At 43.3% G+C, this 22379-nt stretch overlaps 1 protein-coding gene across 1 annotated transcript; it reads right to left on the bottom strand.

Moving 5' to 3' along the window:
• Nucleotides 1-1902: 1902 nt before the first annotated feature.
• On the bottom strand, nt 1903-19406 carry SERPINB5 (serpin family B member 5). Its single transcript, XM_054189639.1, has 7 exons — nt 19321-19406; nt 12054-12228; nt 9532-9669; nt 8343-8460; nt 6145-6287; nt 4654-4821; nt 1903-3355 (listed from the first exon to the last, which is right to left on the bottom strand). The coding sequence occupies exons 2-7, from the start codon at nt 12225-12227 to the stop codon at nt 2963-2965; spliced, it is 1134 nt and encodes a 377-aa protein (XP_054045614.1). The 5' UTR covers nt 12228; nt 19321-19406; the 3' UTR covers nt 1903-2962.
• Between the last annotated feature and the right edge of the window lie 2973 nt (nt 19407-22379).

Raw genomic sequence — 22379 nt, 5'->3', positions numbered from 1 at the left:
TAGCAGCACTCTGGTGAAAGGTGAGGTGGAGCAGCTTGGCAATCTGAGCAAGTCCTCAGCTATGTTCACTTTCTCCATCGTAGCCAACGCCTTTCAGCACGCAGGTGTTCCAATACACGAGATCCCACACACGTTTTCCCATGTCCTCCCATGCAGTTTCTTGCCCAAGGCCCAGAGGCCACCATGGGTGGAACCGAGCAATAGACCGTAACAGAGTTTCGCACACACCAGCAGGCACTTTACTGATAACTTCTCCCTCACATGCCGCAAGATGGATAGGTTTCATACTGGGACTGGTAGAGAGAAGAAGCAGAAGTGAAAAATAAACCTGAGCTTTTTGTGGCCTGTTTGTAAGTGACCAATAAATGAGCTTGCCTTCTGTAGACTGAGAGAGCTTTGTATCTCTAACATCTGCTTGCCTTGCATAGTCTGGGATAGTTTGGGATTAGTCAGGAGGTGGGGAAAGATGGGCCCCACCCTGAGGTAGTGTTTCTCTCTGCTCTCATGGGATAACCCTCCCTGGCAAAGCCATCACAAGGAACCCTTTGAGAAGACATGCTTACGCAAATATGTGTGGATGTGCTAAGTGCGCTGATCAGAATGTGAGCTGCATTGAATGAAGCCTGGCTCCTGGACTGGAGTGTTTTCAGAACATGAAAAAGATGAGTAAGTGACGTCTGAGCTTTTCTCCTCCAGGAAGAAAAAGAGGGATAGAGCAATCTGCCAGAGGTTTTCATCAGTCTGGCAGACCAGTACAGATGTAGCAATAAGGGCGATACATCCTGCTGGACACCTGGAACTGCCTGACAAAGAGTCAGTGACCAAACACAAACTAACTGTACAGACTATAGGCAACTACGCCATCCTGCCTACGTATGGACTGCCTGTGCAGCTGCTTAGTCAGTTGTCAACCCCATGTGCAATGCCCTGACCCACTTCCTACAGGAGAACCGGGTAGAAACTACAGTGATGGCAGCTCTGGATAACTCTGACCCCAGCCTCCACAACAGATGAGGAAATGATGGGGTGTGTAAAACATTTCCCAGCCATTCAGCTATCACTTAAGTTACTGAGCTGGTAAAGATCTTTGCAGACAATTCCTTCGCAGACAGGATGGGCTGCAAAGTAATTGCTATATTTTGCATTCTTCTTCTGACTTCTATCCATGTATCAGAACACCTGATGCATATCAGCAAAGAAACATACACACACACACACACACCCCCCGAGGTCTGCAGGGACTCTTCCATTGGTTTTGGTGGAAGTTAGTCCCTTCAGTACCTTCAAACATACGGGCCAACGACTCCAGTTAGCCCTCTGATATTGAAATGTTTTAGAGCCCATTAGAGGTCCACAGAAGGAAGGAAACTGGTAAAGCCACTGAACCTTTGTGACTAAAGGCTTCTCGTGGGTTGGCAAGGTCAAGAATCAAACCAGAACTCCTGTCTCCAAATTCACAATAACTACCTTGCTGTTCTCTGGTGTTAGAAGAGAGGTATGCATATTAGGGGTTGCATATACCCATTTAGTAATCTCTTTCCAGTTTCTTTCAGACCTGAAGCACCCAGAGGAATTCTCAAGTAAAATGCTCCCATTTTTTGAAGATAGGTAATTGAATTCTCTGTATAATGTGACCACCTAGTGACATAGTCTTTACAGGGAGCTATGATGATGTGGTCCAGGAGGGCAATCCAGACAGTGATTTAGTTTTTTATTTTGACTTTGTGGCCTAAGTGAATCTGTTTATTTCCATTCCTATCATTTATTGGAGGTCAAGAGTGAACACTGACACTGCCAGCGAACACACAAGAGCGAACACACAGACTGACACTGGACATATTGCAGACATTTGACACAGGTTTTATAGTGCTTTATTCTGAACAGTAGTTAGGTAAACCAGTACTGAACATATGCAGCAGGCAGTCCTTAGATAGAAATGAAATCTGATTACCATGATTTCATATGGAATTTGGAGAGTGGTAATTACAATGTTAATCTCACTCAAGTTGCAGTCCTTATTTCTTTCTCATGCCTCAGACATTTAGTAATTGTATGGAGTCTCCTTAACATTGAATCCAGAACTAGAAACGGCAGATAATCTGTGCATGAACAGTGTGGCACTTACAGTGTTAATCCATCAGTTTTCTATCCTAGAATTGCATAACGTTCTTTTTCTCAGGATACATATAGAACAGGGGTCCTCATAGCTGCAGTGAACTGGTCCCCTCTTCCACGTCTGAAGCGCAATGAGTGAAAAAATCCCACGCAGCAGAGTCCAACCTCCCCAATCTATGAACTGGTGTAGCTCACACTGAAAAGTCTTCTGGGTATACATTTTGTCACCATGATTATTGCCTCTTGCATCCATAGGTCTCAATGCAGCTTCTGCTTTGCAGATGCAAACTCTGATGCTAGCCTGAACTGTTTAGCTATGCTGCAGAACCTGGGCACCATTTCACTTTGCATTATCAGGGTCCGGTAGGGCACCCTGGACCACCAGGGTGTAGCCAGGTACAAGGGGAGGGCTGTCACACCACATGTCCACATTTTCCCCTTCTAGGCAGTAGGAATCCACAGAGCGTGGGTCACAAGAGAGAGTGGTTTGGCTAGGGAGCAGGAATGTAGAGCCCTTCCCAGCTCCCAGTCTAAGAAAAAAAGGCTCTCAGTTCACTTCCTTTTGGGGAAAAGCTGTCAGAGAGAAACAAAATATACTTGTTTCTGAGGTTGGGATACTTCTCAGTAAAATACAACGTGTTCTTCACTGTGAGAATCCTTCAGCTAAGGGGGTGAAACGAAATGAGATAAACTAGTTCTGCTGCATATGTAGAGTACCTTGTATTACCCAGCTGATATAGGAACCTCTTAGGTTTCCTTTCAAAGGTGATAGTCAGGATGCCAAGCTTTACAGGAACATGCACCACCATAAATGTAATTGTGCTTTTTCATAACAAATGTGCCCTGCTTAAGGGGAACAGAATCGGCCTGAAAGAATCACGTTGCGAGTTTTGTTGTGCCTAAACAAAAAGATAAATGGATGGTCAGCTTTAAATTCATCTTTGTGTTGCAGAATCCGATATCCTGGTACCTCTCGGGACTCGCCGCCTTGTTCATTTACTTCCAAAGAGACTTTATGGATGATCTTCGACAAAACCACACCTTTGGTCTCACACATTTCAGAGAAGTCTGATGCGCTTTCATCAAAGACATTTGTCATGCCCAGGCTTTCTAGAAGTGGCTTCAGGTCATAATCGCCTTCCACGCTAAACTTTGGAAGAAATACGTTCACTTTGGTGTTGGCCATCATGCTGGGATTGGTCCACTGTAATAATGCCTCAGGGGTGAGTGCCTTTTCCAGCTGAAGACAGAAAGGAACAGAGGAAATTCATGAGCAGACCGAGGAAGGAGAGGAAAAAAAACATTCCTGAAGTTCCCGCTCCTGTCAAGCCCCAAAAAACAGACTCCAAAAGGCTACCTTTGCTTTTGAATTCATAACTGTAGCGTTCAGAGTTAACATACTCTCAGTTATATCGATGCAAGTATGATTTAATCCATAGGACAGGCGTCCGGAGCAACGTCCCTGGTTGCACTGGCCCTGACTATTAACCCCTTACAAGCTTTTGATAGGCAATCACCTCAACAACCACGTGAAGGAACCTGAGAAAGACAGCCCCCACCCGGGTTACACCCGGTCAACTGGTGGAACCAAAAGTCTTGATTCCTGACTCTACACAGTGATGAAATTGCTGGTATTTGGTACAGAAAAAGAGTCCAAATCCAGAGCCTGATCTCAATCAAACATGCAGCTACTTGAGCAATGTTTTAAAAACTGGGGGGAGGAGGCAAAATTTGGGGCCACAACAAATTTGGATTAGGAATGGCCTCACTTGCATTTTAAGATACACATGTTCTGTAATTTACCCCTACATATTAAAGCACCTTACAGCTGCAAGAGCAGAGTCCTCCTGCCTTGAGACTTTATGGCCAGTTGCAGCAAATTACAAAGGAGACCTGCATGATCATCTGTCTCTTAATTCTTAAGTTTTGGATAGAGGTGAAAATATGTTCTATAATTTCCATAGAGAAATGACATGCCTTATTCTTCTTCAAATTTTTGTGCAATTGTAATAAAAATGGCTCCTTTTCAGACACCTCTGCTGAAAAGGAAAACCTAGAGAAGAGTAAGACTTTAGCAAAAAAAAACCACAGATACATGGCAACTGAAAAAAATGAGGACACCAGAGTAAATATAGTCAGCACTACTGTGTACCCAGTAAGTATGAGTTTAAGCACTTTACTATAGCAAGAACAAAAATCTTCGAATGAAATCCAATTTTTTGGGCTAGATTTTCAAATAGATGCAAATTCCTAAAGTGCACCATGGGCACCTTCTGCACTTTACACTTCCTTCTGAGCAGGGCCTACCTAAAACAAAGTCTCATTCACGACCTCAAACTTGGCCCCAGTGGAAATGATGATGTCACAAATATGACATCAGGAACAGAGATGCAGAATGAGAAGGTAAATTCACAGGAAACTTACTTTTTGTTTCTTCTACATAGCATCTAAATAACAATAACCTTCCATAAGCATATAGCATTGTAAGCGGGCTGTTTCCAAGGGAAGCATCATCCTAATTTTACTTTTTTCTCTCACCTTTTCCAAGCCAGTGGTGTCATCTTCAATCTCTTTGGGCAGCAGAATGAGCATGCTTATATGTTTGTTAAGGCATGGAAGCTCGAGGATGGCAACATTTAATTCTTTTACATAGCCCAGGCAAAAAGTAGCTTCCAGGTTCATCATTTGCACTGGCTTAGTTTCAGTCTGCAAAACATAGAGGAAACAATCTTTTAATTCACAACAAAGATGGCAAGAGAGAAAAGTTGCATGTAAGCGGTACATTGAGTTACCATCAGAGAAATTGTTGGCTTTCACAGGTAATGAAACCGGCTTCAAGAGACCCTTGCAGTGAAAGCTGTTGGCTCTCTACAGTAGGCAGATTTCCAAAGTGGAACAGAACTCTACTTAATACAATAGCAAAATATTGGGGATGTGCCTTAAGAGAGAAATTTACCTAATATTGGTGGCCCTTGGTGCCTGTTTCACTGAGTGCTATGAACTATACTGTCTACAGGGCATCGTAATGCCAGTAAGTGTAAAGCACTGAGCACACCTCAACAGTGAAGGTCAAGCTGTTCATATGAATAACAGGTATTTAGGTTCAGAAGCTGAAACAGAATAAGAAGAAATTTCAGGCTTACCTAAAGCCATATGTCTTTGTTTTTTATGAATGAAACAAAACAAATCAAAACTCTTTATTTCATAGGGAAGATTTACAAACTGTTCTGTTCACCAGGAAACTAATTTTAAAATTCAAATTCAGTAAAAAAATGCTACTTTAGGAAAAGAAAAATTGAGATATTTCACTTAAAAAATGTTATTGTTTATTGTATAATTTTAAAAGCTTCTTTAGCTGGAACTGGTGGCTGGTGAGGTAATTCACGAATATTTTCAGTGAACCTGAAACTCCAACTTTTCTCATGCACACAGATGTATACACACACATATGTATATGCATTTGGAGTATAAACTCTTTATCTCAAAAATGTTGCCCAGCTTTATGTCTTGGTTTAAAGCTGCACAATATTCATCATTGGTCACAGATTCCTGAAGGCAAGAGCCGTGGGTGCTGCACCCATTTGGACCTCGTGGCTCCGTAGGGCTGATATGCAGAGGGAGAAATGCAACGTTTTGTCCTTTATCCCTGCTGGTTTGGGGATGCAGCCTCTGGTCCAGGCTGCAATCTCTTGGAAGCAGCTACCCATGAGAACGTGCATCCCCTTGTTGCAGGCAACGGTGGCTTCTGGTCACTTGTACTCAGCCACTCTTGTCTAAATATAGTAACGGACAGTCTGTTTTCACACTGGGCCTTTGAAAGATGGGTGTGAAAGCACAAGAAAAGTTTTAAAACAACATGACAAGTCAACTGGCTTAGGGACCCTCGCAACAGTACATACATTTAGATAGAGTCTAAGAATGCCATGGTAATAATGAACATTTCTCATTTTCTCTTATTGCGATTTTCTTAGCTCAAAGTTTGCATTTTGTTGAGTGGAAACAGTACTCTATTTTTTTTTCAGAACGTACCTTATTGACTTTAAAAGGACATTCTTTGATCTCTGCCTCCGGGAACTTCTTCATCCAGTTTGTGGCAAAATAAGCTGCATTAACTAGGAGGACCTGAGTCTGGTCACTTACACTATCTTCATTCAAAATATTCTCCATTTTGCCTGTGAACAGGTTTAAGCTGGTTGTTAGTACAACAAGACATTACAGACCTCTCAATTACTTCAACCGAATATAGAAACACTTCACTGAATTAAAATATTTATGTCCCGTACCTCACCAATAGGAGTTTTTAATTCTAATGGGAAATTTTTTAAAAAAGTACTTACTTAAAATTGCAGTTTAATGTTTGAAATGGGATTTGGGATCAAGACAGATCTTACAAATGACATTTTTTTCTTGGCTTATATAGCATGGAATCAAAACTACGTCTACTGCTTTTGTTTAGTATCTTAAAGAAGGTAACAGATTTTCAGTGAAATTCAACAGGTTTAAGCAAAAAATCACTTGTCTTTGGAGACCCAGATTTGAAGGGAAGTTCCACACTAGCTGCTACTCATTTTGAGAGATACACGAGAATAAAACAACCACGATAACAAAAAATACTGCTCTGATTCTAGTTCATAACCAAATACTGCTACAGGCTTCAAAGAGAGTATGGAAAAAGTGGAAAGAGACCTGGGAGTTCTGGTGGACAACAGCATGACCATGACCCAACAATGTGCCCTTGTGGCCAAGAAGGCCAATGGCATCTTGGGGTGCATCAAGAAGAGCGTGGTAACCAGGTTGAGGGAGTTCATCCTCCTCCTCTACTCTGCCCTGGCGAGGCCGCACCTGGAGTACTGTGTGCAGTTCTGGCCTCCCCAGCTCAAGAAGGACAGGGAACTGCTGGAGAGGGTGCAGCAAAGGGCTACAAAGATGATTAGGGGATTGGAACACCTCTCTTATGAAGAAAGGCTTTGGGTCTCTTCAGTCTGGAAAAAAGACAACTGAGGGGGGATCTTATCAACACTTATAAATACTTAAAGGGTGGGTGTCAGGAGGATGGGACCCGGCGACAGGACAAGAGGTAACGGGCACAAACTTGAGCATAGGAAGTTCGACTTAAACCTGAGGAGGAACTTCTTTCCTTTGAGGGTGGCAGAGCACTGGCACAGGCTGCCCAGAGAGGTGGTGGAGTCTCAGTCTCTGGAGACATTCAAAACCCGCCTGGACGCGTTTCCTGTGCAACCTGCTCTGGGTGACCCTGCTGTAGCAGGGGGGTTGGACTAGATGATCTCCAGAGGTCCCTTCCAATTCCTACCATTTTGTGATCCTGTGATTCTGTGAAATGTTGTCATCCCCCTCCTTGATCTGTTTTCGACCTGTTCAAGGACTGCCATAGAAGACACTGAATCCAGAGCTCTGGGGGGGCAAGTCCTGCCTTCATGCAGGAATGGCACAAGCAGGGGATGCTGCTTCCACATGGGCATCTGAGCCAGCCTGGGAAGGACGAGACATGACTCACTCCCCCATGGTTTCATATTCGTACCATACGAGGGCAACAGGCAGCAACCGACCCCAGAGCTGCAAACAGGCTCGGTTATGGGCACATCGCACTCTCCTGGGCCAGGGCTGGACCTCTGCCCCCCACAGACAGGACAGGCTCTGCCTGGGACCCTCATGGTCACTGGTGTGCATCTCCTGTGACTCAACAGTACTGTGGGAAAAATGTCCACAGCTCCGTTTCCACCTCCAAATAAGAGCCACACGTCCACTTGTGGCACCCTTACTGGCAAAAGCAGCAAAGCAGCTGAGCTGCACTATGAATTAACAGCCTGAAATTCAGAGTCCCTCAAATACTTCCCATTAGAATAAAACTTTTAAAGGAAACCAGGGTCTGGGTTCAATATATTGATGTCAGATGTTTGTGAAGCTCCACAGCCAGGAGCTGTCATGCTCCCAAACTGTCCTGATGCAGTCAAAGCTGTCATCAGCTTTCCCCGAGGGTAATGCAAGATGAGCCTCTCATTTCCACCTTCAGAAACGCTGCAGTAGTCAAGTTAGTGATTTCAAAACAGGCTGACGTTGCTAATCCTCATGAATCCAAATAATAGGTCTAGTCCTATTGCTTTCACTATGTATTTACTTCTAAAAGCATTAGTAAAGAGATGTCACGAGGACAAAGATCTCTTTCTTCAAAGAGGCAAACAGCGTGCCCGAGGTTAAGCTGTACTCACCATCAGTTAGCTCTGAGAGAGATTTGTTGATCTTCTGTCGGGTTTCCTCAGTTTTTTCTTTGAACTCCACTAATTCCAGCTCAGATGGAAAGGGCCTCTTTGTAGAGTTGACAAAGTCCTGAAAGACGCAAGGTACCAAGGTCATCCTTGGTTAAATGCCATCCGCTCAATGGCTCTTTACAAAGCTTGCAACGTCAGCATGCCGAGCTCCACCATGAGGTAGCTGGGGAGTTTATTATGAGCTGGGGAGTTGTTATGTCAAATAACAGTGAGGGACAACCAGGATGGGATGCACAGTTGCATTCAGCACATCGCTCCCAAAGGTGTCTTCGGTCCAGAGGCATTACATCAGCAGCTGAAGTAATTTTGGTATTACATGAGTGAGCATATTGCCAGAGTTTGAAAGGATAAAGCAACCTTCAGTGCAGGCCTGGGTAAGAGAAAGGATTGAAATAAAGGCCACGGGCTGCTCACATCATGTCTGTCCTCACCAGGTGAGACGTTTATTGCTGTGGATGGGTATTGGCTTTTGCTGTAGCAGAGCCTGAACAGCAGACAAGCTGATTATAGCATCATTTAGCATAGTGACAGTTTTCTGAAACATCGCTTCTAGGCTAATGCTGCCCTTGCTTGGGGCCCTATTCAAAGGCGACTTTGGGAGAAAAAAAAACCCCACATTTTTCTAAGTTATTTGCAAGGTCCGTAAGTTAGAAGGCCTAACAACACCCTCCTTGCTTGTGTTGCTTCCATAGCCAGGGTTCTGCGTCCTCAGACAGATTAAGAAAACTACAGCCTACGCAGTAATTACTTGGGTGTGGGAACTGGACACACACTTGTGCCACTGACTTGTTATAAAACTCCTTTGTGCTCATACTTACAATGCAGAGACCTTGATGTGGCACAGAAGTTATATTGCATTCAAAACTTACTGAGCCTACTGACCTAAAGCATATTAATGAAAGAATTACAAATGTTGTAATAGCTGCATAGCTTGGGGTCAAGCAGCACACTCATCCTCCTACAAGCTTGTATGGCAGCAGAGAATATGATGTTGTTCATCACCTGAATCTAGTCAAGTAACAGCCAAAGTGAGACAATTTATTTTAAATAACATTGAAGTCTGACACGGTAACCCGCCAACAGGCTGGCCAAGCAATTCATAGCACCGGGGCTTTTCTGCAATACTTACTGTGGTAGGATTAAGAGACTTGTCTACAAAGAGCCGTTTGACCATTTTCAGTGCAAAGAAAGAGCTGAGTTTGGAAACGTCTGAAGTTACTGTTTGAAACCCAAAAGAAACATCTTTGACATCTTGTAAATGGAGTACCTGTTAAATGAACATAATAAAATACTAAGCATCTTTTTTTTTTTATTATTTATTATCTAAACATTCCTAACAGCTTAGCAAAAAATAATGCTAGTTTGTGACCAGATCTCTGGCTTTTTGTATTTAAGCTAACAACACAGCCCCTCAAAAATCATTTATTTATTTGACTTCCTCACATGAATATAAAAACCTGATCCCACCAGAACTTTAACCAAATATGTTTCTCTCCTGTGAGCAGTCCAAAGAAATCAATAGACCAGTTCATGCTAGTGATGGGACTTAGTTGATTAAAAGCCTGCAGTATGGCACCAGAATGTTTTCACTAAATTTCCATTCCCATCCAAAAACTTGGAGCTTTTAAGACAGACAAATGAGAGTCCCATTTAGTCTCCTTTCTAGAAGTGGGCTACACCTTTAAAAATGCCTAACAGATCATCAAATTTTCTGATTGCTGTGACTGATACATGACATCACATGATATTTCAGCAAAAGTTGATCAGATAACTATGTCTGTTTTGGTAGACAAAGCACAAGCTGGAGGTAGGGCTGCTGACCCACACAGGGACACCTTCCAGCTCCTGGGGATGACAAGCCCAGCTATAGGAAGTTCTGGGGTGACCTAAAACTTGCCGGTTTTAGGCACCAGAGGTGAGAGGTTCGTGCCGGTTTTGGGTATTTGAAAATAACCCTATAAATATGAATTGAACTTTTATGCCTGCTTATTACAAGGTCTTTGATGGTGGCTGTTTCATTGCAGGCAGCCTACCCAACCCTCCTCACCTGTCTCAAATTCCTGTATGAGACATAGCAGGCGCTAGCGACTTTCTTTCCCCTTTGTCCCTCACTCCTGCTCTTTCTCCCTGAACACTTCATATCTTCACAGGCACAAGAAATTACTGCTCTGCCTTAGACACTGCTCCGTGTCCTCCCCTCTCCTTCCTCGGGAGGAGCAGAAGGAAATAAGCTCCCAAGGACACAGCACCAGCCCATCTCTCACAGCCAAACTCCACGGTCATTTCCTCCGAAACAACTTTCTCAGCTTACTTCCTTTTCCTCCAAGACTTCTAATTCTTAGCATGTTAAGTGCAGAAAGCTTCTGTGCCTGGAAACGATGTTTGGGGAGAAAGCCACCCTACTGCAACTTCTCTACCTGGGAGTGCTTTTAGCACAAGTTTGTTAACTGATATTGCAGAGTACGACTGCCAATCTGGCTCCTTTTGGATCTAGTATGAACTCGGGGGCAGGCAGAAGCTAGAACAGACATGGAAAATAAGAGATATTACATTTAAAAACGTACCAAGTTCTCATTAGTATCTGCAGTCAGCACTTTTTATATACCTCTTGAGAAATATGAAACATAAACGTGCTTGTGTAACAGAACTCCATTTGTGGATGTGTACGTTAACTTATTATGGGATAGTTCAAAGCAAATTGCAGACACAAGTGAAAATGAAGTTAAACGCAAGTTAATACTTTGAACTCTCCCATTAGAAAGCCAGCGCTTGAATTTTGAAATGGTGAGGAAGATGCAAAGTGTCATGTAAATTAATAAAAAAGAAGTTGGGCTTTTTGTGGTTTTTTGGTGCTTTTTTTTTGAAATGATCCTGTTTGGAAAAATCTGCAAAGCCAAGAAGATCTTTGTGGATATATTGCTTTGCACATTTGCGAATAGCACAGGACTCATCGTAATCTGTGGCATGAGCGGGGGCACAGGAGGCTGCACTCGGGGGTACCTCCAATGAATGAGGAAGTACAGGGAAGAATTCCCAAAGGAGGGAAAATGCATTCAAATATGTAGAACGTCCTTCAGAGCCATTCTGCATTCCTGGTGTTGGAAACCCCTTGAACACCACGAGCCCTTTGTAAGGAGATACATAGCCGAAGCTGTGCCCTCTTCTACTGCATCCGCCTCCTCTTAGCCGTATTGTGGGAGAAAGGGGAAACGCCAGTGACTGGGCTGCTAAGCATACTTGCTGCTGACAGATAATGGCAACATTATTTCCCATTCTATAAAGTTTAGGCATTCTTGAATAATGAAAAAAAAATTATCCAGCAAATCCAGTGATCTTGATTAAGACTTGCAGCCACAATCAACACTATGATAAAAGGAGACAAGGCCTTAATGGAACTGTTGAGGACTCCGCCATGTCCCCTTACATCTTGTACACGTTTGAAAAAGCTTTTTCTTTATGCCAGATTTTCAACCTCTTTTGCTGTGGACAGCCATGGAGTGTGGAACTGTTCAGGAGTTTTGGATGGATGGTTTGCAGCCTGGCTTACAAGGGAACCAGACGTCCAGTAGAATATTAACGGGAATAAATAAGAAAGCCACCTCCGACAACCGTATAATTTTGCAGCCACAGAACAGGATGCTGACAGCTTACCTTTTTCATTTGGTCTGCAGTATCACCTTTCGCAGCTTTATATGCCAGAGCCAGAGACGTTGAGGTACACAGTGGGGCAAAAATAATATTGGCTGTTTTGTCCTTCTCGCACAGTTTTTTGAACATATCAACTGCAAAGGCAGTGTTTGCTAGTTGCAGAGCGTCCATCGTCATTCTGAAACAGAAAAGGGAAAAGAGAGATGATTCAGAGTATAATTCTAGTCCCTGCTGCGGTGGGGCTGGGTCAGAGCACTGATCTCCTTACTGAAGAAGGCTGGCCATCAGTATGGGAACTGGCCAGCTTGAACCTACGGAGAGAAGAGGGGAGGACCAGATCAACCCCACGCAGCTTCAGAGCACACCAGCAGCTCCTGAGGAGCACGGAAGGTCTCATCCACGTCCAGCCCAGGAAATGTGAGTGGTTCAGCAATAGCCATCATCTTCACGTGACAGCTGGCAACGCCACATGTTACATGGAGCCAGTATTACCACTGGGGAAATCTGGGTAGGTCAGGGTCACCCATGCATATTGAGTCAAATTGGATCACATATTATTTTAATCTGTTTTTAATTGATACTTTTAAAATGTGCCAACTTATAAGGTACATTGCCTATGCTCTGGGCTCTCCGGGCTCTCAGACAGGCCTTTAATAGTCTCATAATCTTTCCTGTCTCTTGCTTCATGGCTAATTGTTCATTAAAGCTTTAACTTTGGTATCCTTCCTCTAAGGGATGATTCCCCTATCTCCCTACCCTTGTTAGAAGCCTCCAGAAAGCTGTCTGGTCCTGTAGGTTGAGAATGCCCTTGAAACTTAAAGGAGGCCTCCTAAATAAATACTGCTATGTGCCCACTAATCACTTACACTATTCTAACTGCAAATATTTTCCTAGCCATTCTTAATAACTGCAATTGCCACAGGGCTGTTAGATGATGTGTGCAGTGAGGAATGGGATGGGTGGTGCCCAAGTGACAGTTGCTGCAGCCCACGCTCTGGGAAAGCCAAGGAGTATTCCCATCTTCCAGACTGCTTTCATATACCTGAAATCGCATTTTGGTATAAGCACGGTTGTGTCGATTCAAGGTAACAAGGGTGAACCACAGAATTTCAGTCAGTAGCACAAGTCTGGCTTTAGACCAGCAAGCACACAGAAGATGACCCCTTTGGTATAGTGTATTTGACACTACTTTACCCCCAGTACTATGTATCCCTAAAAAAAGGCAATTTGTTAAAACCAGTGTTAAACAGCTCCATCAAAGCTATTGAGAGAGACAGAAAGGAAACAGAAAAGATGAATATTGGGAGAGACTTCAAAAGGCACAGAATCTAAAAGGTATCGGCCGCATTCTCTACCTCCAGGAAAAATGGCAAAATAGTGGAATAAATACGGTATGGAGGGGTGATTTTAAAAGGTATGTTCTTATCCAGACACATACCTATCTGCATGTGCATTTCAAGCTCTGACACTGAAGACTGAGGGGTCCTATTTTATCCCATTATGAAAAGGAAAGTTAGTTATTTCTTACATTGGTAGGAGGTTTGCTAATCTTTTGAGAAACACCTTAAGGACAGGGATTTCTCTCCAATAATTGACTACTTAGTGCTGCAGCTTCAAACCTTACCTACTTCATATCATTCACACCCTAGCCAGAAAAGATCTCACTGGGTTAGAGCAGCAAGGTATGAGAAAGAAAGGGGAAGTGGGAACATATGGGCAGGGAACCTTGTCTCCAGCAAGGTACCTTTCTTGACTGTTCACTCTCATCTCGGTTTGGAAAGGCATTTTGAATGAGAACAATCTCCTATGTGAATGCACGCGTCACACTGCCCAAACTTAGCGGAACATCTGACACCATTGTACAGAGACGCTGTGGAGCAGTTGTGGTACTCGACAGTAGTGAATGACTTCCAAATAATCTGTGGTATTTATACATTTTTATGGGAGTAAAAGAATGGGTGCATGATTTGCCTGTGACACAGTAGAGAAAACACTTTGATTTACTCATAAGGCCCCTTTTTCAAACATTGGGATTCACATTTAGCAAAGGCTACCTGGTTAGTTAACACTAGAATATCTGTCAATCGAGCTGGCCCTGCCCCATCAGAACTTTTAAATACTGTGGAAGGGGATAAAGTCCCCGTAGTGCACATGAAAAATATGTTAGGGAAAACAGTTTGGGTTATTCCTGCCATGGGCAAAGGCAGACCCATCCTTGGTATTCCTTTTGCCCAAGGACCTGGGTGCACTTGGTGGGTGATGCAAGAGGATGGGGAATTCTGACGTGTACCTCATGGGGATTTAATTTGGGGTGAGAATATCCAATGAATTGAACTGTATGATGTTAATTGCTAATTTACCACTATATGTCATCACTACTACAGTTGCTATATGCTATATCAATAATATTACAGTAAGAATCGCCCAAATTAATGAGGACTGAACTTTGATGAAACTGAGAAAAATGCAGTGGTGATGGAACCAGAATTGACTTCGGCAACTGGCTCCTGGCAACTTTCTCAAGATTGACATGTTCACCCCACAGACCATGGACGTGGACCATGCCAGATACACCAGTTGTGAGGTCCAAATGCAGCATGCCACAATTCAATACCACACACACCACCTCTCCTGCTCTGAAAGACTGTTATGACAGATGGAGCCCAAAGTGACTAAATGAACTCAATGGATATTTTATAGGGATGGCCCACAGACTAAGGAAATTATATCTGCATACGTATGTGTGTGTGTATAAATATATATATATATTTCAAAGACAGGAAAGTGGTGGTGACTGTGAAAAGTATAAGGCCTGGGCATGGCATAAATGGTATGCAATAAGGCGTGGATACTTCCTGGTTTCAGCTGGGAAAGAGTTAATTTTCTTTCTAGGGATTGCCGTGAAAGGAATCTCAATAATACCTATTGCTTTCAATTGTTGCTAAGTGATATTTACACTATTGAAGGACTTTTTTCAGCTTCCCATAGAAGAATAGACAGAATGAGGGAATGGCCAATGAAATATTCCACACCATAAACATCATGCTCGGTATATAAATGGGGGTTAGCTGGGGGGCAGGAATACGAAATCACTGCTCAGGACATTACCAATTCATCATGCGGTGAGAGTGACCCCTGTCATTATTATTATCATTACTATGATTATTATGTTTCCTTTTCTGTTAAACTGTCTTTATCTCAACCCACAAAGGTTCTTTTTCTTTCCCCTCCTTTTTTTTTCCTCTTCTCCCATTCCTTCTTGCAGGGCAGAAGGGGAGGGGGGGTGAGTGAGCAGCTGCATGGTTCTTGTTGCCAGCTGGGGTTAAACCATGACAAGAAGTCCTTTTTCAAAATAAGTGTCTTTATTTTTATTTTAATTAACTTATACATGTCCTTGGATCTATTTGTTTTATTTCGCAACTGTTTTTTGGGGGGCTAAAAGGTGCTGTGTAAAAGGTTACTGAAATGCATTGCACAATCTAATTAAGTTTTAAAAAAAAAGATACTGGCATAAAACCAAGGCTTTTTAAATCCATGTTTGAAAAGCACACCTAACCAGCACTGCACTCTCGCAAAATGTACTGACTGTTGGTATTAGCAACAAACTGTTTGCTAACAAATCCCCTCCCACTGGAAAAAAAAGGCAATTTGTCTTGAAGAGGGCAAATATTAAATATATATCACTGAGCAAAGCTATCCCCTGTCATGGTTTCAGCTGGAGTAGCATTAACTATACTAGCAGCTGGTATAGTGCTATGTTTTGTATTTAGGGTGAGAATAATGTTGGTAGTGCACTAATGTTCTTAGTTGTTGCTAAGCAGTCAAGGCCTTTTCTGGTCCTCACACCACCCCACCAGGGAGTAGGCTGGGAGGGCACAAAAAGTTGGGAGGAGACACGACAGCACAGCTGACCCCAACTGACCAAAGGAATATTCCATACCATATGATGTCATGCTCAGTATACAAAGCTGGGAGTGAAAAGCAGGAAGGGGAGGACATCCTGAGTCATGGCGTTTGTCTTCCCAAGCAAGCATAAGGCATGATGGAGCCCTGCTTTCCTGGAGATGGCTGAACACCTGCCTGCCGATGGGAAGTGGTGAATGAATTCCTTGTTTTGCTTTGCTTGTGTGCGCAGCTTTTGCTTTACTTATTAAACTGTCTTTATCTCAACCCATGAGTTTTCCTTATTTTTCGCAGTTCTTTTCCCCATACCACTGGCAGGGAGGGGGAGAAGTAAGCAAGTGGCTGCATGGTCCTAGTTGCTGGCTGGGGTTAAACCATGACGCCACCACATAAAAATGCAGAGGAGTACGCTTTGCAACATCTACAGGCTTTGCCAGAACCCAGTCCAGGTCTGGCCGGACCTGTCCGTCTTCCAGTAGCCTAGCAGTGCCCAGCAGCTGCTTGGTAAAGAGAGATCATCCGTGTGAGATCCCATTTTACAGTGTCAGCAGGCGTCGAGCTGACGTCAGAGTGAAGTTCAGGAAACACGTCTCAGAGATCTTATGGGTGTAAAGGGAGAACTAAGCGCCAGTCCGGCACTGCAACCATCTATCTCGTTTAGGTCGTCACAATTTCTCTCACGCATGAAGGCAACTAATTACCAGAAAAGTCAAGCTTGCCAGAAACCATGGGCTCAGCACACACCTTGAAGGAGAAGAGCTTTGGGCAGAACAGTGGCAAAAGACAGTTAAAACAAGTTTGAAGGACTGAGACTGCTGCTGAGGGAGCAACTTGGAACAACAGGGGCAAAGGAGCAAATGTAAAATCATCCTTAATAAAATTCTTCTTGTTCCTTTCTGGCTTAATATTGCAAATGCTATGCTGCCATTCTAAAATTAGTATTTTCAGTTATATTGGCAAACCTAGGGTGATTTTAAGATGTGCTACCTGTGTTTCGCTTCCTTGGGTTGCGAGAGATTCAGAGTACGAAAGTAAAATAGGAAATTTTGCAAAATTGAATGAAACTCTTCTTCCTCATGCCAGTGGAAAGCTGTACCATGGCTTAAAAACTCTTCTTTTCTTACCTCATTGGTAGCTCTGATACTGTTCGTGTTGGATCATTTTCTACTTTTTGATGTTCCTTTTTAGTGAGGAAAATGGGAGGTATTTCGTGGTGAACCTTCTGTTTACCTTTTGTTCACCCAGTAACTACTGATACTCTCAAAGCTTCTTTTGTGCTGAGTGAAACTATTTCTGATAGTGGTAAAGCTCTCCATTGTTATCATTTCTTTCTTTTTGTGCTACTATTGAAATAACACCAATCTGGGACGTGTTGATGGGAAAAAAGCTCAGTTTCACCCTTAGCCTTGAATGATGGGCTCATCTCTATTCCACCCTCTTTTTCAACTGCACCTGGTCAGTCAGTTTGTTATGCTCCATTTATTAATGATGTATGGTATTTAGGAGCTCACGACATTCGTATGCTTGAAAAGAATTTACTGTGCTAAATATTACAAAATCTTAAACCTCTTTAAAGCATTGAGAGTCCCAAGCCTTGTGAGTCCATCAAAGCCAGTTCCAGTCAAGTGAGAAGGGCTGAGGGCCCCATCAAGAGGAAAGCCCATTAGCTGCCCAGAAATCAGATGCAGCTCCTGAATCAGTAATCACAGGGAACCCTCAAACAGGGAGGAGTCAAAAAAATTGAAAATGAAATTTTAAAAAGGTCTGCTGCATGGATTCTTGCTGAGTCCCTCCTTTCCCGGGAAAGCAGTATGTCAGCATTTCCAGAGAGGCCCGCGGCACTGGGACATCTTCTAAGCACAGGTAGCTTGTGATCCACCCAGCTTTGCTTAAAACTGTGACTCTGCCACAGCGCTACAGAAACACCTTGAGATACAGAAGGGAGCTGAAAGGCTACTGAACCTGTTTAGAAAAACCTGATACAAACTTGTTTATTAGTATAAGACACCATTTTTGCTTAGTCACTCTTGAATGCAACAACAACAACAAAACCAAAAAAAAAAAAACCCAAGAGAGGCTTTGTTTACTATCTGTTTACTGACATAAAAGCTAAATATAGCTTATCTTTTAAAAATATAATCAGGAGAATAGCAATGTCTGTGTGGAAGTATCTGACAAGTTAAGTTAGCTATATGGTAGGGATAATCTGATAAAGCAAAACAAGTATTTATTTTATTTTTGTCTCGGTTAAGCAGTCCTTCCAGGAGAAGACACCTGGGGCAGATAAAGCGTGGACAGTGCTGGCCATCCAGCGCTGGGGGGTTGTATTGGGTTTACAGCTCAGGAGCTGTGAGTGGCAGCGCTGTAGTCTCCCACTTCAAACAAACTTCCACCGAGAGGATAAATGATACGAAACAGCCCACGCACATGTTTCACGAGTGAGGCATCAATATTTGAAACTAGCTCAAGCACTTAACATCACCCCACTTCAGCTCTTACGCAGCAAACACAAAATATAAAGGAAATAAAAGACTTCTGTCAGCCTTTTCTTCTTACTTCTACACAAATGACAACTCTCCACCTGGCAGACTACCTGGCTGCGCAACAAGAACACCATTTCCTCTGAACAGACATTTCTTTGAGGAACACAAGACAGCAGACTGATGTGGGACCAGAGCGTCTCGTATGGTTGGGGAAAAGCACTGTCAGCAATGTAGCAGGGAAAGTCATTCCAGGAAGGAAGGAGAGAAATGAGCCACCACAATATGCTTTGTTGTACCTCAGTAGCCAGTAAATTCTTCAAACTGAATGGTCACATTGAAAATAAAGGGGTAATTACTGGACCTAAGTTCCTGCCCTTCACTTTCAACAAGTGTAGATTAGTCACTTGATTAATAACTCAATGCAAACAGCGCACAGCATACACGCCTCTGCAGAAAATGAGAATACTCCTCTGTGACAGAGACTTACAAAACGGTCTAAATCCTACTTTGACACATGGAGCACTTTCAAGGCATAATACACAACCTGCTTTTTCTGATATGGGGAAAGCCATTTGCAAGAAACCATCATATTTTAATAATTCCTAATGCCCTTGCCGCCTCACCTGCCAGGTCCTCTTCACAGCTTCCAATGAATCTTTTCAGGGGGAAGAAATATAGCATGGCAAATGCAGCAGTTTTGGGACGAAGCCAAAACATTGTAGTTTGTGAAGGTTTTTTTGCTTCTTTGATTCCACATTACACCTTTTTGTACGAAATTCCTTATTACACTCCCTCTACTCGATTATGTTTCACAATGGAGGTTTTTTTAACCATTAGTTAGGCATTAATGAAAGTATCAGAGGAAGAAAAAAAGCCGTACTTACTTTGCAAGGCTATAATCCCAGTAAACGAATCAATGAAATGGACACAGCACGAAGAACCAGCTACCCGTGGTGAAACCTTGCCGAGCAGAAGACTCTGTTAGCTTCCCTGCTCATTGACACCACTCCCTCTTTCCCAACCCTAATTTGTGCACGCACACACACTCACTCCCTCTCACTCTCCCTTTCTTTTTTTTTTTTTCCTCCCCCCTTAATCATTCTTTATGGCAACTCCTACATTGGAGGAGGAAAATGATTCACACCAGAGTTGTCTTTGCCTGCCCAGCTACTGAAGACAACAACAAGCTCCGGCAGGAAAGAGCAGCCTTTGTGCGTTGCCTTCAGCAACCGCAGTACAAAAGGCACCAGACAAGAATGAACGAAGACTACGAAGCAGAGAATACAGGGGCAGATGAGCAATTAAAGACCTTCTGAGCAAAACCAGTACTCCAAGTGACATTGGAATTGCCGCTATTTGCAGAAAAAATTGTAATTGTGAAAAAGACACCCAGGAAGACAACCAAAATTTGTAGGTGTGCGTAGCTGGGCACTTGGCATCTGCATATGCATTAAGACAGTGTCTTAACTCTGTCTTTGTAAGTGGCATATGTGTGTATTTGGTTGCCTTAAAAGCCCAAGGCTAGACTGGAGTTAACGCTCAAGGAAAAATATTTGCCCTTCTTACTGCTATAAAGCAAGAGCTTCCTCCCACTGGCACCCAGGCCCTCTGCACAGCCTTCCCTGCTGCTAGCTCTCCCCAGAGGTGGGAGAGGAACAGAAAGTCCTATCGCTTCACCTCCAGGATGGGGACTGCTGGGTTCATGCCATACAGTCCACTTGACTGCTGATGAACATGATAGGGATGGGAGAAGAAAATGAGAAGGTGAGGAGATGGCGCAGCCCACCAAGTCCATTTTTATTTGAAAGATGTGCACAGTCCTTAGCAAGGAAGAGGTGGCCTTCCCCTGCTCCACACCATTCCCTGGTTGGGCAGCCAAGCCACCCGTAGCAGGGAACACCAGCAAGTGCTCCCTGGGAGGCCATGGCTACATTTCAGCCCCCATGAGGAAACGGTGTGCCACACCACGGGCACAGCCCAGGTTCATACCACAGTAACTCCAGGCGGCCCTGCATAGTTTTAGGCTACAAAAGGTAAATGCAAGATAATTGAGTTTGCTTTCAGGTTTGCAGTGCTGGCGTGTCCAGCTGCCCAAATGAAAGGCTTAGGAAACAAAAAGATGTGTTTTCACTGACACAGTGCCTCCTTGGTGACAGCTGTTATCTCCTGGAATGACACGTTCCTGTTTTGCTTTGAGCATAAGTCACTCCACACCACAGCATCCTGACCAGATCCTACCCATATTTCCTTCCAAAAGGCTCCTCAGTTCTTATTACCCAAAGGAAATTATATTTTACTTTCTGCTGTGATGCAGATGGGGTTCACCTTCCATCATTACCAGACAGCAAATTTAAAATTTGCATGCTTTGCAATAAGTGAATTCATAAAAAAGACAGGGTGTGGATATGTTTAAGCAATTAAAATAAGATATAGGCCACCTGGCTAAACTGTGCCATCTGGGCCAGCATTGTTATGTACCCAATTATGCCTTCTATAAGAGAAATTTTGATGAAAATCCACAATAATGTTGGCTCCCAGACTCTTCTCAGATGTCTGCAGGTAATATGAAGACAAACATTGCCGTCTCTGCAGGAGCAGACTTTCCTTCTGACCCAGGTCTACCAAGTAAGGTTATTGTGAAGTGGCTCAGGAGCTTCTGGATAAGTTGCAAGGACGGGGACAACAGCCAGACTGCCTTGACAGAGGCAGCACAACTCACCAGGTCCATTTCCTTGCTATTGATGCATAGGAAACACAGATGCAAGTAGATGCATCAGTTTCTTTTAAAGGCTGGGCAGTGGAAAAGGGAAAGGACTCTACATTGCCAAGCTGGAGGTGTGTAAACATCACCTACCCTCCGCTGGAAAATTACTCTTTGATAGTTGAGGTCTGGCACTATGTAGCTGTACAGAATCCTTCAGCCTGACCTAGTTACTGCTGGAAAATTATTTCTGGCTGTGGTGCCATGAAACTAATAATCACTACTGGAATTGTGATGCTTCAAATGAAGGAGTCCACACTGGCACGGGTAAATGAGCAGTTCAGAGGGCAGTCCTGCTTCTCCTGAGAATGGATATTTTGGGTTCATTTGCTGTTGGAAGTAATGTTAAACTAACTGTGACTTCTCAGTAGCTTTTTATTCATATTTATGGGAATTCCTGACATATGACTGAGCCTTACTTATAGCCCAACCTGGAAGATGTGGAAAAGCAGAAGACGTTAATGTGAAAAGTAGAAGATGCTTAACCTCAGGTAACTGAGGTTTGCAAGGGACAAGAAGTAAAGTGGTTCTCCCCCAGTCCAGGAACACACTTTCTCAGTCTGAATGAATGACAACTAGTTGCATCACCTTCTCCGCCTCCTGCATTTACCTTTCACTAAATTAGTCTTGTTCAATTTAATCTCAAAGTATTTTCAACACACACCTATTATGACCTATATTTCTGCCACCAAGTTAAAAAAAAATGATAGAACTAATAACAGGATTTTTCCTTATCAAAGAATCAAAACTATTTTTAAGCCCCCTGTGAGTTGGACAGCTTCTACTGTGGTAGAATCTCAGAAAATAAGGTAAATAAATAAGGTAGAAAAAATGAGGGTGTGATGTGGAACACTTTGATTATTGAAATCATAATCCTTGTAACTCAGATAAGTTGCAGTCTACTGATGAAGTAATAACTGGGCTTTTGTCCCCACTCTTCCAGGTCTTCAACAGCCCAAAGAAAAAACACAAACTAAGACCTTGCTGGACACTGGGATCCAGCAGTTACATGTGTGCATCGTCACCTATGAGCCAACAAGCCGGACATGCTTTGTTGCAGAAGGGCTGCAACCAGCCAGGTGACTCTCCTGTTAGTCAGCCCGTTTTCTGCCCCGGCTCCCCGGCTCTCCCCACCACTCCCTCTCAACACCTCCTCGGAACGCTGTTCCTACATGCTGCTGG

The sequence above is a fragment of the Rissa tridactyla genome, chromosome 2, assembly GCF_028500815.1.
Source record: "Rissa tridactyla isolate bRisTri1 chromosome 2, bRisTri1.patW.cur.20221130, whole genome shotgun sequence".
NCBI classification, from domain to species: Eukaryota; Metazoa; Chordata; class Aves; order Charadriiformes; family Laridae; genus Rissa; species Rissa tridactyla.
Note: the sequence above shows the minus strand (reverse complement) of the source record. Positions and strands in the feature narration are given on the sequence as shown.